At 40.3% G+C, this 15104-nt stretch overlaps 1 protein-coding gene across 1 annotated transcript in view; it reads left to right on the top strand.

Moving 5' to 3' along the window:
- Nucleotides 1-15104, top strand: part of rxfp1 (relaxin family peptide receptor 1) — a 140604-nt gene that overhangs the window by 78902 nt on the left and 46598 nt on the right. Inside the window, exons 5-6 of the mRNA XM_049585117.1 lie at nucleotides 7561-7666; nucleotides 14986-15057. Coding sequence (XP_049441074.1) covers nucleotides 7561-7666; nucleotides 14986-15057 — 178 coding nt within the window. The remainder of the gene's footprint in view (nucleotides 1-7560; nucleotides 7667-14985; nucleotides 15058-15104) is intronic.

Raw genomic sequence — 15104 nt, 5'->3', positions numbered from 1 at the left:
ACTGTCATCCAGTGTTTGGAGAATATTTAACCTACCTCTTTGTCTTAACACATTTTTCTCAGATGCTTAAGAAACTCTTAAGCCTCTTTAAAGTCTTCCTCACTACTAACAGTTTTTTTTTTTTATTCGCAAGCTCTTGTAAGGACTAAGACTCTTTGTAAACAGCTTTTATCTTTACCAGAATATAGTCTTAGATGTAAAGGGAAATTGTCACTTGCAGTAACTCTCTGTATTAGGTTGCTTTGTGAATACAGCCCCAGGTTTCATGAGGATGTAGTGTTTCCCTGCAGGGAAACCACCATCAAAGCACATTTAGAGGGGTCTTTCAATCACACTTATCTACCCACTCACCTCTAGTCACCTTGAGAGACCCTGCCTGGAGCTTTTGGCCCACAGCAACACAGACCCTTCATAACAAAGCGTATAGCGGGTTGATGGAGGAGTTTTCAGCATGCTGTTTCCTGTCATTGCTTTTCTTCTGACACTAAAAGAGGCAACAGTGTAAACTGCAATTGTCCTCAGAGACCTCTGCGCCCCTTTTGTCTCCTGTGGGGTTTTTTTTTTATGTGGAACTGACAAAAACTAAACACTACTTTTTGTGTTTAAGCCTGAAAGAAAACTTGTAACAGTCGGATGTTCTTTCTTTAACTCACTGTTTGAAAATAAAGTTTCTGGGGGTTTTTTGTGAGGGCTGCCATTTCCTCTTCCCTGAAGCTCAGACTTGTCACAACAGGCATTCATCATATTCCAGTGTCGACATGTATATTGTTAAGAAGCCCTTTCCATTGTGTGAGATTTGGTATGGTGCTGAGTCTCAATCAAGGCTGTAAACAAACTTAGAGTCTAACCCTGAATTCTGAGTTGACTAACCCTGAGATGGAAGACTGAGTTTTCAGTTTCAGCCCAGCTGATCAGAGTCAGTTTAGTCAGCTCTGAGTTACGTTTGTGAGTGTTGAATGAAAAAAGCCATCATCAGTGGAGCTCTGATACTAAGATGCACCATGGCAACAGGTAAATGCCTCGTAATGTTAGTTGGTTAGCTACGTAGCTAGCAGATGTCCCCTGTTGTACATATCATTTCGTCGTCTGTCATTCATCAAACTAAGCATGAGATCGGGCTTAGTGTGCCTTAGTTCAATAGGCAGAGCATTCCAGAGTGTGGAGGCTCTAACAGCAAAAGCATGATCTTCCTTTGTCACAAACTGCGACCTGAGAGTAACCAGCAGGGCTCCACCCGCAGATCTCAGTGGTGAGTGATAAAATCAATTCGAGAACTAACAGAGAGGGAGGCAAGCACAGGGGTGATATACTCATGCCTCTTTGTCTCAGTAATGAGTAAGGCAGCAGCATTTTGGAGCAACTGGAGACGACGGAGGGAGCTCTGACTAATACCTGAGTAAAGTGCATTGCAGTAATGAAGTTGCAAATAAGTAAAAGCATGAACAACTTTTTTTAGGTCTGTGAGTGATTAAAAATGGCCTAATTTTCGCAGTCATCTTGAACTGAAAGAAACAAGACTGAACAACACTTATCAAAACAGAGTTTGGCATCAAAAATCACACCTAGATTCCTAACAGCCTGCTTAATATTCTTTGACAGCTCTCCCAGATTAGCACCAGCAGAGCTGATGAAATTTGGGGGACCGAACAGAATGACTTCCGATTTCTCATCGTTGAACTTGAGGAAGTTTTGGGATTCCCAGGATTTAATATCAGAGAGGCAAGATCAGAGATTAGGTAGGCTGCTAGAATCTGTGGTTTTTAACGGCATGTACAGTTGAGTATCATCTGCATAGAAATGGTAAAGCATATATATATTTATATAAACTTACAGTAGGATCCAGTAATAATGATGTTGGTGATTTGGTTCAGCACTCGGTGGCTTTATTTCAGCAATTTCAACAAATGTTGTAAATTTTATCACAGTCACTAAAATGCTGATAAAAACAAGTTCACAAGTTTCACTTTGCAGCTGCATTACCATCCTGCTCACTTAGAAATAGTAACAGTCTCCAGTATTATAAGCATCATGTTCCATCCCTGTGAACAATAACATCATGAGTGACAGAGATAATTATTCATTCATACCAATTTATTCAATTGAGATGACACAATATGTGTATTAAACATGCCAGTGTAACAGGCAGATCAAACAAACTGACAGCTGCCTTGTGTTAAGAGTCACAGTGTCACCTATAAAAAGAAGAAAAGAATTTTAGCTCACAAAAATACGGACATTAGAGGTCTGATTCTGAGCTGAGAGTGACTCCATCTTAGTACAGCTGTTGATTAGATAGTCCTGAGTTACAAACTAATACCCAACCAGAATCTGTTGAGCCCAAATAATTCCACAGTGAAACAGTGTTTTGTTCTTTTAAAATCAAAAGAACAACCTCCTTTCAGTAACTTGCACATGGCCCAAACAGCACTGCCACCTTCAACAAACCCTGGGAATCATAGCAGTGAACCTGTGAAAGAGATAAGAGACTTTTGTTTGTTGTCTTTGTTCCCTTTTGATCAGCTTCTTTCAAGCTTGAATGTTCATAATTATGTCAGACACATACTGCAGGGATGTGTTTTCATGGTTGTATGATTTGCAAGATTTGTACAAACACAAACACACATTGCTATTGTCTACCCTTTACATGCTTTACCGAGCTTTTTGTTACTGTCTGCAAAGCTGAAATAAATGTGCATCACAAAAGTGTAGGTTTCATTTCAACATAGGTTGGGACTCATATTTATTCCTTGCATTCTGATGAAGTTTTATGCACCAGTTTATGGTGGAAATGTCTTAATCTATGTGAAGAATATCACAAAATTAAAGGTTGGTGACAATTCAAAATATAAAAATAGGCTATAGAATAAAATGCATTAAGGCTCTGAAGCATTTTTGACTTTTGCTATATGCTATTAATGTTTTTACTTAAGAAAAAAGTTATGAGTTCTTCTACAGCTGCTAATAGCCTACCAACACTCTGGTTAGAGAAAGGGTGAAATTATTGATTCATTCATTTCCCATAACTGCTTATCCTGGTAGGGGTCGTGGTGGCTGGAGCCTATCCCAGCTGACATTGGGCGAGAAGACACCCTGGACAGGTCACCAGACTAGACAGAGCTGACACATAGAGACAGACAACCATTCACACCTACAGCCAGCACAAGAGAGTCACAGTTCACCTGCATGTCTTTGGACTGTGGAAGAAGGGCGGAGTATGCGGAGAAAACCCACAATGACACGGGGAGAACATGCACAGAAGGGCTCAAACCAGGCCCCAGGCCCCCAAAACATTAAATCCACCCCTGGTAGTTATAATAACGAAAGCACAGCCGAGAGCAGCTGATGAAAGGAGGGACGTGGAGAGATGCGTCCTCGTAGTTATGAAGAATTCCACCTAAAGAAGTCCAAAGAAGTCACTTTCCACTGCTGAACGTTTGATTGTTTTTTAAATTTAGACACTTTGCTGCTGTCTGGAGAAGCTTCACTCTGTTTTTCTGCCTCTCTCACTGCACTGTGCTACCGGGCGCTGCTCCGATTGATTGCTCAGCGATCAGGGTGGTCCAAAAATGTCTTTTTCCTTTACGCCTACTTGTTTTTGTCTGTAGCTAAAAATAGTAAAATAATTATAGTTGCTGCGCAGCGATGGGTCGGGTCCGGGCATTTTTAGGCAATTCTTAGCAACAAGCAGAAGAATTGGAAGACATTTAGGAATTTAGCAACACAATCTGCCTTTTGCATCAGCTGAGGCTTGAACTCACAACCTCTGAGACTAAGAACAAATTTCTATCTCACTGAGCTAATTAGTCAGTGACAATTCATGTGTAGCTTCACAAATTGACTAAGCCAGATGTGCAGGTTTTGCAGCCGTCCATGCATGGAAAAGCAGATTTCAAACCACTGTAAAAAATTCAGTTATCGAAACAAAAATCTGAAAATACACATATTGCATCTAGACAGCATGGAGATGTTGGTAATTTGTTTTAACAATGATTGAGTTGCTTCATAAGTGAAAAACTGGTGTTTAACTAGTTGAGCTATGTGCAAAGTGAGAAGCCTCAGATGGTTTCACACTATTGACACTGGATCTTTGTGCAAAGTTTGGTTTATTTTCAAGCATAAGAAGGCAGATTTTCTAGCAGAAAAAAGACTTGAAGATGCTGCACAGTGATCAGTCACGCTCAGGAAATTTTAAGCAATAAGCTGGAGCACAAGAAGATGTTTACATTACAATGTGGATTCTGCACCAGTTGAGACTGGAATCCGCAACCTCTGGAACCTAAGTTGGTCATCTACCACTCTGAGCTAATTGGCAAGTAGCACCTCAACAATGGCTTCACAAATTGAGTAAGCCATTCACAGTTGTGAAGGAAAGCAGCCATCCATGCATGGAAAGGCAGATTTGATACCACTGTAAAAAATTCAGTTATTAAGACAAAAATCTGAAAATACACATATTGCATCTAGACAGCATGGAGATCTTGGTAATTTGTTTGTAACAATGATTGATTTGCAAAAATTGCCATTTTTACATTGACTCCAATTGTTCACATTAGAGCAAAATTGAAAATGCTGTCAAAAATTCACTTTTTGAGATCAAAGTCAAAGTCCATTTATTTGTCTCCCTTGGGAGAAATTTGGATTAGAGACAGGGTACTGCTGCTTAAACAGCACGAAACATACAAACAAAAATACATAAAAGACAGTAAAACATTCAGCATCTAAAAAAAAAAACAAAAAAAAAACCATACTGGTAACCAGATAGGGACCAATGTGCAAAAAGATATTTGCTCATCTGACCTGTGCAATTTGCCATGCCTATTCGTTGAAGTTAAAGTGCTGGTACACATTAGGGTGCTGGTACATATTAAAGTGCTGGTACATATTTAAAGTGCTGGTTCACATCAAGGTGCTAGTACACATAAGGGTGCTAATACACCATACACAGAAAATAGTACACATAAAGGTGCTAAATACACCGTACCCAGAAAAAAAATACACATTAAGGTGCTAATACACCGTATGCAATACACAGTACACAATACCTGCTTACATTTGCTCATTAATGAGCTTGACTGACAACAGGACAAAGGAATGTTTGTACCGGTTGTGTTTACATAAGGGAACCCTGTACCTTCTCCCTGAGTGCATTAGTGAGTATTCGTTGAAAACATGAGAACTCTCATTTAGAATGTTTTTTACCTGAGTGAGATGAAATTCTGAAATTTGCCACACATCATCTACCATGACTCTAGAATTTTGTCATTTTTTTTCATGAACATTGAATATTTATTTAGCAAGAATTTGCATGTATACAGTATGTTTACAGTGCCGTTTACAGTCAAACATTTTGATGCACTGTAGGCTCAATTTTTGATAAATCAAAAATATGAGAAACATAGTTTTTGTAGGACGGTCTGAAGATACTCTGTAGCAAATTTGGTGTCAATTGAGCAAAAATTGTGGGAGGAGATAGGTTTAAGAAGTTTTACAGTTTTTGAAAAAAACAGAGTGATGAACTTATAATTTTTAATAGGTTTAAAGGTATCAAAGTTTCTTCAGTATTGGGGCTACAGTTTGATGAAAGTTGTGAAGCTGTACCACGTATGGTTGATTTGTTATGAATTTTCAAAGTTTTGAACTTTAGACGCTTGCTGTAGCGCCACCATCAGGACTATTGGCTTGAGTTTACAGCTGAGGAGATCTGGCATGAGACTGGACCTTTGTGCAAAGTTTGGTGAGTTTTCACCCATGGGAAGTATGATTTCCTCCGAAGTAGAAAGAAGAAAGAATAAAGAAGAAGATGAAGATGAAGACGAAGACGAAGACCTAGGATTACAATAGTGTCCTGGCAGCTTAGCCTCGCGGACCCTAATTATTGCTATAGGCTGCTCAACTATAATTGTGGGGACTGTATAATGATGTTTACTTTTAGAGAGAACAAAGTGTGGTAGCAAAGCCATAACTTTGTTCCCCCTAATTGTATAATGGGGATGTATTTGCTCCACTTGCTCCCCCATACAGCAACTGTGAATTATGTTATTGCTGTGATGATATGGTAGTATCCTCTTCAGACTGTCTGACAGACACAGACCCAATTAAACGCCTAGTATATGTATAAAACTGGGTTGTTGCTATTTCAGATTATGGTGCATGCTTAGGTTTCCTTTGATGCATTGTCTTTTTAGAGCTAGATCAAATGAATGATTCATAATTAATATATTACCTGAAGCCTACTTTTTAAAATTTTGTGAGACAGTAATTAAAGGCCTGTCCCATATAGACACCCCTCCCAAATATAGGCCTGTTAATCTCAATGATGTAATCAAATAATAGCCAGGGCTATTAATGGACATTTTATGGTGGTCACAAGGACATCAACTGGTTTGTATTGAATGCTGATGTTGGAGCTTTTACATCGTCCTGCATTCTAATAAAACTGCCAGAGGTGAGCATTTATGTACACTGGGGTTGCCCATATGATACAAGTAATTTCTAAAGGCCATATTGCATTTTCATAGACTCATTTGTATTCAGTGCTCGCATCAGCAGATCCACAACACAGCCCTCAGGAAACATAAATATAGACTGACTTGTTTTTTCATATGAGGTAAATGATCAGTTAACGCAGAGACACAGGATGAAAACTGGCAATATATATTTTTCATTTCCTGGGAACCTGAAGTTTTGTATCAACGGCGCCTTAAAGTTATGGTTAGATTATTTTAAGTGGGGTTGTATGAGACACTTGGACAGTATATTACCTACAGTGGATGTCAGTCGGCATACCCTCAATTTGTACTTTGTGTGTTGAGCAGTTCAAACCATTTATTGATCTCCTTACATCTCTGTATGTCAGATGACTGTTCCAGTGTTTCAGTAGAATACAAATTGGGTGTGTTTGACTATAGGCATACCTGGAGCAGCATACAGGATTCATAATGAATTGTGTTTTATATAGCTGGCGCCTATCAATCAATGAACAAATTAACTTTTTACTTTCCCAACACAGAATATTCCAACCGATGAGATGTTTGTGGTTTTATTTACAATATTTACCAGCCTCAATCAGTAGTAAGTCTGAAAGCATCCAGTTAGCCGGGAGAGGAGCTAAACATGACTCATCTCAAATGTGTAATTATCTCTGTTAATGAAAATATGTTGGCCCATCAAAGAGGTGCATGACAAAACTTCCCCATGTGGCTAATTCTGATGTGTCCTCAAACGTAATTTGCTGTTGTTGGAGCCAGGACAGCCTGGTGAAACAATCTGCTTCATTTCTATTCATCTTAAACATCCAAACTGGCATTTAATTAAAGATAATCAAAGCTGGCTTAACCCAGGAATATGCAATAAAAATCTTGAAAAAACAGATTTTTTTTAATTAACTGTCGCCTGTGTTTATCCTCCAAGTCACTCTTGACTAATTCTGCTTTTATTTTTACATGCTCATCCAGCAGGATTAAGTTTCCATTCCTACAAACAGCTCAAGTTTTAAGACTTTGTCACTGCATGACTAATTGATTGGCGTACCCTCTGATGTCCTTTCCCTCTCCCCTCCAGTGTTGGGTATCGTTCCTGAGTTCTGCCAGTGTCGAGACCTGGAGCTGGACTGTGACGGCGCACAGCTTCAAGACATCCCGGTGGTGGCGATGAATGTCACCATGATGTGAGTCAAAAATAACCCCATATTTTTTAATTATCTTAAAGCTCCATCAATCTCCAGGAAGCCTCCACCCCTGGCTGTGACTGTCGCAGCGTGTGAGAAGCCAGAATTACAGATAAATCTCTAGTGGTGGTGACTAATGCAACCCCTTCACAAGCAGCTGATGAGAAGTGTACGTCCTTCAAAGTCTTGTAAGAGCCAGCATCACGCATTTGGTTTCTTACTTCTGCAGAGTCTTCCATTTAAAGTCTTTAAGTCAAGAGTTTACATTGTAATTGGACGGCATTTTTATCGCGCTTTTCTAGTCTGAGCAACACAACACAACCGCCATTCTCACACACATTCATACACTGGTGGCCAAGGCTAACATGTAACCTGCCACCTGGGGTCCGTTTCACAAAGCAAGTTTAGTGAAAACTCAGAGTCTGTTAACCCTGAAATGAGGGAAACGCTGAGTTTTCCATTTCAAAAAGGGAGGTAACTCAAACCAGAGAAAGAGGGGTAACTCTAGCCTGTTTCAGAGAGAGAGGTAACTTAAGCTCTTGGTCAGTTACCATAGTAACAGACTCTATGAACCTAACCTGGTCGGGACCAGGTTTTTCTCAATCAACCTTGAGTTTCTCTCTGTCTCCACCCTCTTTCAGAGCCACACACTCCATTTGATTTCCTCATTCATTCAGTCAGCAGGCGAGTTTTAGCGTAGCCTAGTTCTGACGTCTGTCATTTTAAAAAAATCATTAAAGAAATCAGAGTCACTATATTAGAAGTCCATTAGGCACAGTAGGTGGCGACTTTTTTCACTAACGTGGCATGTCCTTTTGATAACGATCCCGTGGATGAAGGTGCAGCATTACTGCGCAGAGAATTAAATATTCGTTGGGAGATGGTTATCAGACCACGCATAGATGTTTTAGCATTTCCACACAATTATCTTTTTGAGCTGTACCTTTTCACGTCACAGTTCATCATCTACATACACAACCTAATCCATCCTTACATTTGCAACATTACCAGTCGTAGTCATGCTCTCACATCCCAGCAGATATTGGGTGTTGCACTGCGTTTCTTTGCAAATGGAAGTTTTTTGTACAATGTCGGAGACGCTGAGCACTTGAGTAAGGCAACTGTATGCAGGGCGGTCAGAAAAGTGTGCTCGTTTTACAGGCATCTGCCTTCTTTCTGTTGGCTGAGTAGAAGTCTGTGTTAGTTTGAATAGGCTTAATTATTTAACAGAACATGATATAGATGAGAGGACATTTATGTGTGTGAAAACAGCATTATGTTGGGGATAAAACAACTGCACAGTCAAACAGCCACTTAATATTTACTTTACAACGTATAGCGTGATCAAAATGAGGTACCCATATGAGATTAGGCCGAGGTCTTACCTGTTTGATCAATGTCTTTATATTTCATCCTAAACTGCTGCCAAGTGCACTTCTCCCCTGCGGGATTGCACCTAAATGAAATAAATTAATAGGCTACAATTCAAGCAGTTTTCCCCTGTAATATTAGTGTGATTGCAAAGGACTACATTTAAACTTATGCATTGACCCGAGCAGCAATGTTCTCCCACGCCGTCTCCCTCTCTTTTGCAGCTGCAGCGGTGTTGCACTTCTTTTTGAAAACATGTGCAAACTCGCCGTATGAGCGCATTAAGATTTCTAATTATAGTGGGGTGAAAAATGCAGACCTCCTCTTCCCCGTTGCCATGGTGACTCATCGAATCGGGGCTCCATTGATGTTGGCTTTTTATAGTTGTGGCGCACGCGCTTAACTCCAGGTGAAACTACTCCGAGTTGATTAAACTGATTCAAATCAGCTGTTCTGGAACCGGAAACTCAGAGTTTCCTATCTCAGAGTAGATCAACTCAGAGTTCAGGATTAGACTCAGAGTTTGTTTAACCTGCTTTGTGAAACGGACCCCTGCTCATCAGAATAAAGAAACATTCACTTGCATGCACACAAAGGTGTTCAATATCTTGCCCAAGGACACTTCAACAAGCAGACTGCAGAGGCCAGAGATTGAACCAGTAATTAGTAGACGACCACTCTACCTCCTGGAAATACTTTCCAACATTTATGTGACAAAGACATATGACCCTGTAGTTACTAAAAAGTTTCAATTATTGATGAAAGTACACCACTCTTTTCAGTCTTTATCCATCATTTAGGCTGTTTTTATGTGGTGTGGAATATTAAAGCTCGGGTAGGCAGTTTTATTTTGGTGTCACTGGGCAAAAATACTATAATAAACTTTGAGCATATTGTAAGTCAAGTGGTCTGAGAGAACACTAACTTCTGCACCTCCTCTTGACTGTTTTCAGGCTTTAGGCTTTAGCTGAACATGTAGAGCACACACCCCATGTAGGCTGAGTCCTAGGCAGTGGCCTGGGTTCGATTCCAACCTATAGCCATTTGCTGCTTGCCATCCCTTCTCTCTGCTTCCTGTCCTGTCACTCCCAAGCTGCTCTATAATAAAGGCAATAAACCTCTAAAAAAAAAAACATCTTAAAAAAAAAAAAGAAAATCTAGCCTGTGGTGGGAGACTTTGGCCAATCACAGGTCATTTCAGGGAGAGGGTGTTCCGGTTGGCTGTTCCACAAATGCAGATGCACATGCACACGCCAGATGGTGAGACTTGATTCAGCAGCTGTAATGGTGCGTTCGTTTTGTACTCGGAGGTCGGAAATTCCCAGTTCCCAGTCGGAAGTTTAAACTCGAAGGCACCCTGAGATTGGATTTCAAACTCGAAAACTCGGAGCAACTGCATCAACCTCGACTTACAAATTCAAGATGGCTGCCGGTCACATACATAGTGAGTAAACACTCTGCTAAAGTACTGTTTATAGCAATTTTATCTTATTTGTTTTACATTAGGTCAGCCTCGTCTCCGGCGTTCATCAGTTGGAGTGCATGATGGTTTTGAAGCTGTCTATACTCCGAAAGTGCAAGGGCAACAAAGGCTTTCTTGCGGGCGTCCGTGGTTTTTTTTCCGACTTGTCCACCGTTGTCAGCTAGAATGCAAAAACTCTTGTCAGCTCAGAGGTGACGTCATTCTCACTTCCGACCTACAAAATGAACGCAGCATAACAAATCAAATTCAACCAGTGGAGAGCTCCGACTTCCTGCCGCATAAGCAAACTTTCTGTTGCTGCTGTTACACCTGCTGCTGCCGTTGACCACCAAGCCTCCTGTGACTCCCGGTGCTGGTGGAGGTGCACTGGCTGAATTCAACAGCCACTCAGGACATTGAGAAACATCATTAGACATTAGAGAAAATCAATTTATTTTGTTAGTTTGACTAAAACCAGACTTTTAAAATACGTGTAAACATGTTAGTCAGTAACAACATGACGAAATCTACATCCAGAGCCGTGCATTTTTGGACAGACGAAGTGTACAGAGCTGTAAAGTTGTCCACCATGGTACCAGTTTGTCACTAGCTAACCATAGCTAACTGGTTTGTCAGTTGTTTGGTCTGTGGCGTAAAAGGTCAACTGGAAAAAGGTCCGATACGAACAAGCTGAAAGGGGGCATATCGCCACCTATTGCAGCAGAATCTGACATACTTTAGTCAATAAACCAATTCCCCTGTCGAGTTTGTAAACTGGGACAAGGACAGTGGTCCAATTAGATGGCCTAGTTGAGCTGTAATTGTAGCTCGAATTAACTGTGCATCTACATGTACTGACTGACTAAAGATCTGTCTCCAGAGCTGCTGCCCACTCTCCTCCCGGTGAAGTGGTCTATAGCCTCGGTAAGTGAGGCAGAGGGATTGCAAGGTAGGGTAGCTAACTAATTCTTGTGTTATTTAAGGTCTGATAAACAGAGAGAGGGAGAGCAGGGCAAGGAGGGGCTGAGCGTGTGTGTTGTAAGCAGCTCTACAATGAGACTGGAAATAAATCGGTGTTTGGGAAACAATAGGTTACTGTGGAAGTATGCGCTTATCCCATGGTTGTCTGGTGGGAGGGGCTTAGGACAGAGAGAGGAGAGCTGTTTTCCCCATCTTTAAGGCAATTACCAGGCAGATTGGCCTGTCCTCATTTACTCTCACAGTGGGCTCAGTTTGTTGTTGTTTTTGACTAGAATTTTTCAAAGCGCCTGTCTCTCATTGTTAGTTTAATGTGCAGCTGACCAAAGCAAGAGTTTTTTTTTTTTATTCCATCTCAGTGTCGATTTAGAACAAAGGAGCACTCAGTAGAGTTCAGATTTCCTCCACGGGCTGACAGTCTACGTTGTTATTTGTTACTCTCACAGACAATATGGCTCTGGGTAGATGACAGAATGGTTTGTGGCCTGCTGGTCATCTCAGGGGATTGGTGATGGGGTCTCAAAAAGCTCGTTTTTCTTCCTTTCCTCCTTTTTAGAGCAGGAAATGTCATGTCAGTTTGAGTAATTGCCCACAGGACATGGAATCTGAAAGTTTGACCTATTTGTTGACCAACAGGATATGGTTACAGAGTCACCAGTATCATATAGGTTTCTTCCTTTTTGAATGTCCACACCGAATTTCATGCCAAGCTACTAAAGTATCAATTTGTAGGTCTGTCAGCAGGTCCAGCACTTTGGTTTGCAGACATTTTATGAAGACATTCATGGTCTCGGTTGTACTTTGCACTAAAGCCTTGTTTCCACCAAACACTTTTGGTATGGTACCTTTGGGACCAAAAGTAGCCCTTTAGACATGGTACCTAGACCCTAGTGTTTCCACTGCAAACAGTACTATTAAATGTGGGCAGGGTTGTTGTCACTCACTGCTCCATCCAGCAGTCCCTGTATTTTCTCATCAGCGGTGACACACATGGAAGTCTGCAACTTTTTTTATTGTCCACAGACTCGTAAGCCTCACAACCAGACACAACTCAGCCCTGAGCGAAAGTGACCATCTGCTATTGACCAGTGAACGGACTGCAGTGTTCACAGCTCCACCTTTTAGTACCAGATCTGTGTGCCAGGTACCCCAACAGAGGGGGGACCAAAAAATGGGGACGGTATGCAATGGCTCCATTGGTACCATCCACAACTTTCACAGTTGAAACAGGAAAAAATGTGTGGATCAATATTTTACCTATTAAACATCAGCATATTATTTTCATTGTGAACATGTTAGCACGCTGATTTTAGCATGTAACTCAAAGTACTGCTGTGTCTTTCAGAGTTGTATTGATATTTGAAACACTGACAGAGATCAGTCTTACAGTACAAACAAAAAATGCTGAGACCTAATCTTCATGTTGAAAAAAGTGACTTTTTTTATTTTATTTTTTTCTGTTCGTGAAGTATAGTCATTCATAGTGCTGTGCTTTTATTCTGTTCGCGAAAAATGGTGGCATTGCTGTAATTATATAACTTAACTAACTTATATAGCATAACTTATTTTCCATTAGAGGAATTTCCTCCAGGAAATATTTAGAGAGAGTGGGTGTTTGGAAAATCTGAGGGGAAATGAATTACCCAGATTACTGTGTAATATGACTTAGAAAAAAAATATAAACAAAACAATAAAAGACATTTAGTGTGTGATACCTTTTGAAAGTTATTTCCCAGACAGCTATTCATCTGCTTCACAATGCACTGGCTTGTTTACACACAACAGCGTTGGCCCACAGGCCCAATTTGTTGACAGAGGACTTCAGTTTTTAGTTCTGTGTAAATGCATCAGCTAGATTTTATATTAAAATATATCCCTGTTGTCTTCCTCTATTTTCCACACCAGCTCGATTCAATTACAGCTTATCTGCGTGAACTTTAAGCTAAATTGTGTCTGCATCCTGACTGAGGTGGAATTAAATGTCCGGAAAATGAGACAGTAATTATGTCTGAAAATTATGTTTGAAAAAGCGGGGGTCATATGATATTTAAAGACATTTTGTATCTTGTGAGAATAGGAGTTGTTCTGTTTGAGAGAAGTGGGTGTTGGCTTCACGGATACAGAGCTCACCTACTCATGAACAGGTAGTATTTGTCCACTGAAATAAGAAATTCAAAAGATTTAGAGTAATAATGTTAAAATGTTCTTGCATGAGGCCCAGTGTGTTCTGTTCAGAAAGCATGTTTGTTTACTCCTCAGAGTGCCTTAAGTGGTTCATAGAATGTAATGTTAGAGAAAATGGTAGATTGTCCCAAAACTGACCTCTTCCAAGTGCTCGACATGACGTTAGTGGTTGAGCCTTTAATCAGCCTGTAATCCGTTAAAAGCTTTGGAGTCAACAGTTGAATCAGACATTACTGTGGGTCTCTGATTCAATGGTATTAAAAAGCTCAAAAGGTTATGGTTAACCATATTTACGGATTTAATTTTCTGAAATTGACTGAGTGTTGTTTGTTTTTATTTCTTAGCTGTGTTTTTATTTAAATGTGATGATATATTCAAGGTTGTGAAATATTTAAAACCTGCCTTGCCTGATATCAGACAACTTGTGACACTTCGTTTTCATCCTCAGTCTGACATTACATCCACTCTGCTCGATTTCAGTGGGGGAGAGGGATTGGATTTTCCATAACTAATCACTTGAGAACAATGTATTCGCCTGAATCTAACACCATTTTGAGTCCCCACTGACGTGAAGCAATGCCAACATACCTGTTTTGCAGCCCTTTTAAGTTTGGAGTGGAGCACTCGCCATTGTTGTTACTAATACTCATTAGTTTTGGAGCACCACTTGAGCTTAAGTCCTGCACATCGAGCTGTTTGGCTAATTGAGTCCCACTGTGGCACTCATTGATTGTTTGTTATTTTAACCGGGAAACTACTGTTTCATGTCAAAACACCCAACAAATCAGTCAACTTGAACTCAGTGGAGAGGACAGATTAAAAATTCAGGACCCAGGCAATATCTGCCTACCTTATTCAATTCAAAGGCTGTTTTTAATTAGAAAACCTTGACATAAAAAAGGGGGGATACCTTCGGATCTATAACCTCTTGTCTTTTGTGACTAACATGTTAGGACATGTTAAGCGAGAAAGGAGGAAGGGGGGGGGTGACATGCAGCAAAGGGCTGTAGGCTGGAATCTAACTCACAGTCTCTGCATCAAGGAGATTGCTTTTGTACGTGGGACACCCACTCTACTCACTAAGCTACTGGGCGCTCCAGATTATTGGTATTTTAAACGTGAATGTTGAAATGTTGAATAGATCTTGTCATTCTCAGCCTTGATAATCCCATTATTAGAAACCTAAACAATGTAAATCCATATGTCGAAATGATAACCTTTACAGCCTGAAGTGATTCGCTGTTGAAATGCAGCAGAACTGAATCATGATATATTGTTAACAGTGAAAACTTTGTGTTATATTCTTTCTCTTTCCATCCCTCAGGTCTCTACAAAGGAACCATCTTCAGAAACTGAAAGCAAACACATTCTTCAAGTACCAGAGCCTTCAGAAACTGTGAGTCTCCCATGAATTGTGGATTGCATTTTAGTTTAAAATATATA

The sequence above is a fragment of the Epinephelus fuscoguttatus genome, linkage group LG9 (assembly GCF_011397635.1).
Source record: "Epinephelus fuscoguttatus linkage group LG9, E.fuscoguttatus.final_Chr_v1".
Lineage (NCBI taxonomy): Eukaryota > Metazoa > Chordata > Actinopteri > Perciformes > Serranidae > Epinephelus > Epinephelus fuscoguttatus.
This window is presented reverse-complemented; position numbering and strand designations above follow the sequence as displayed.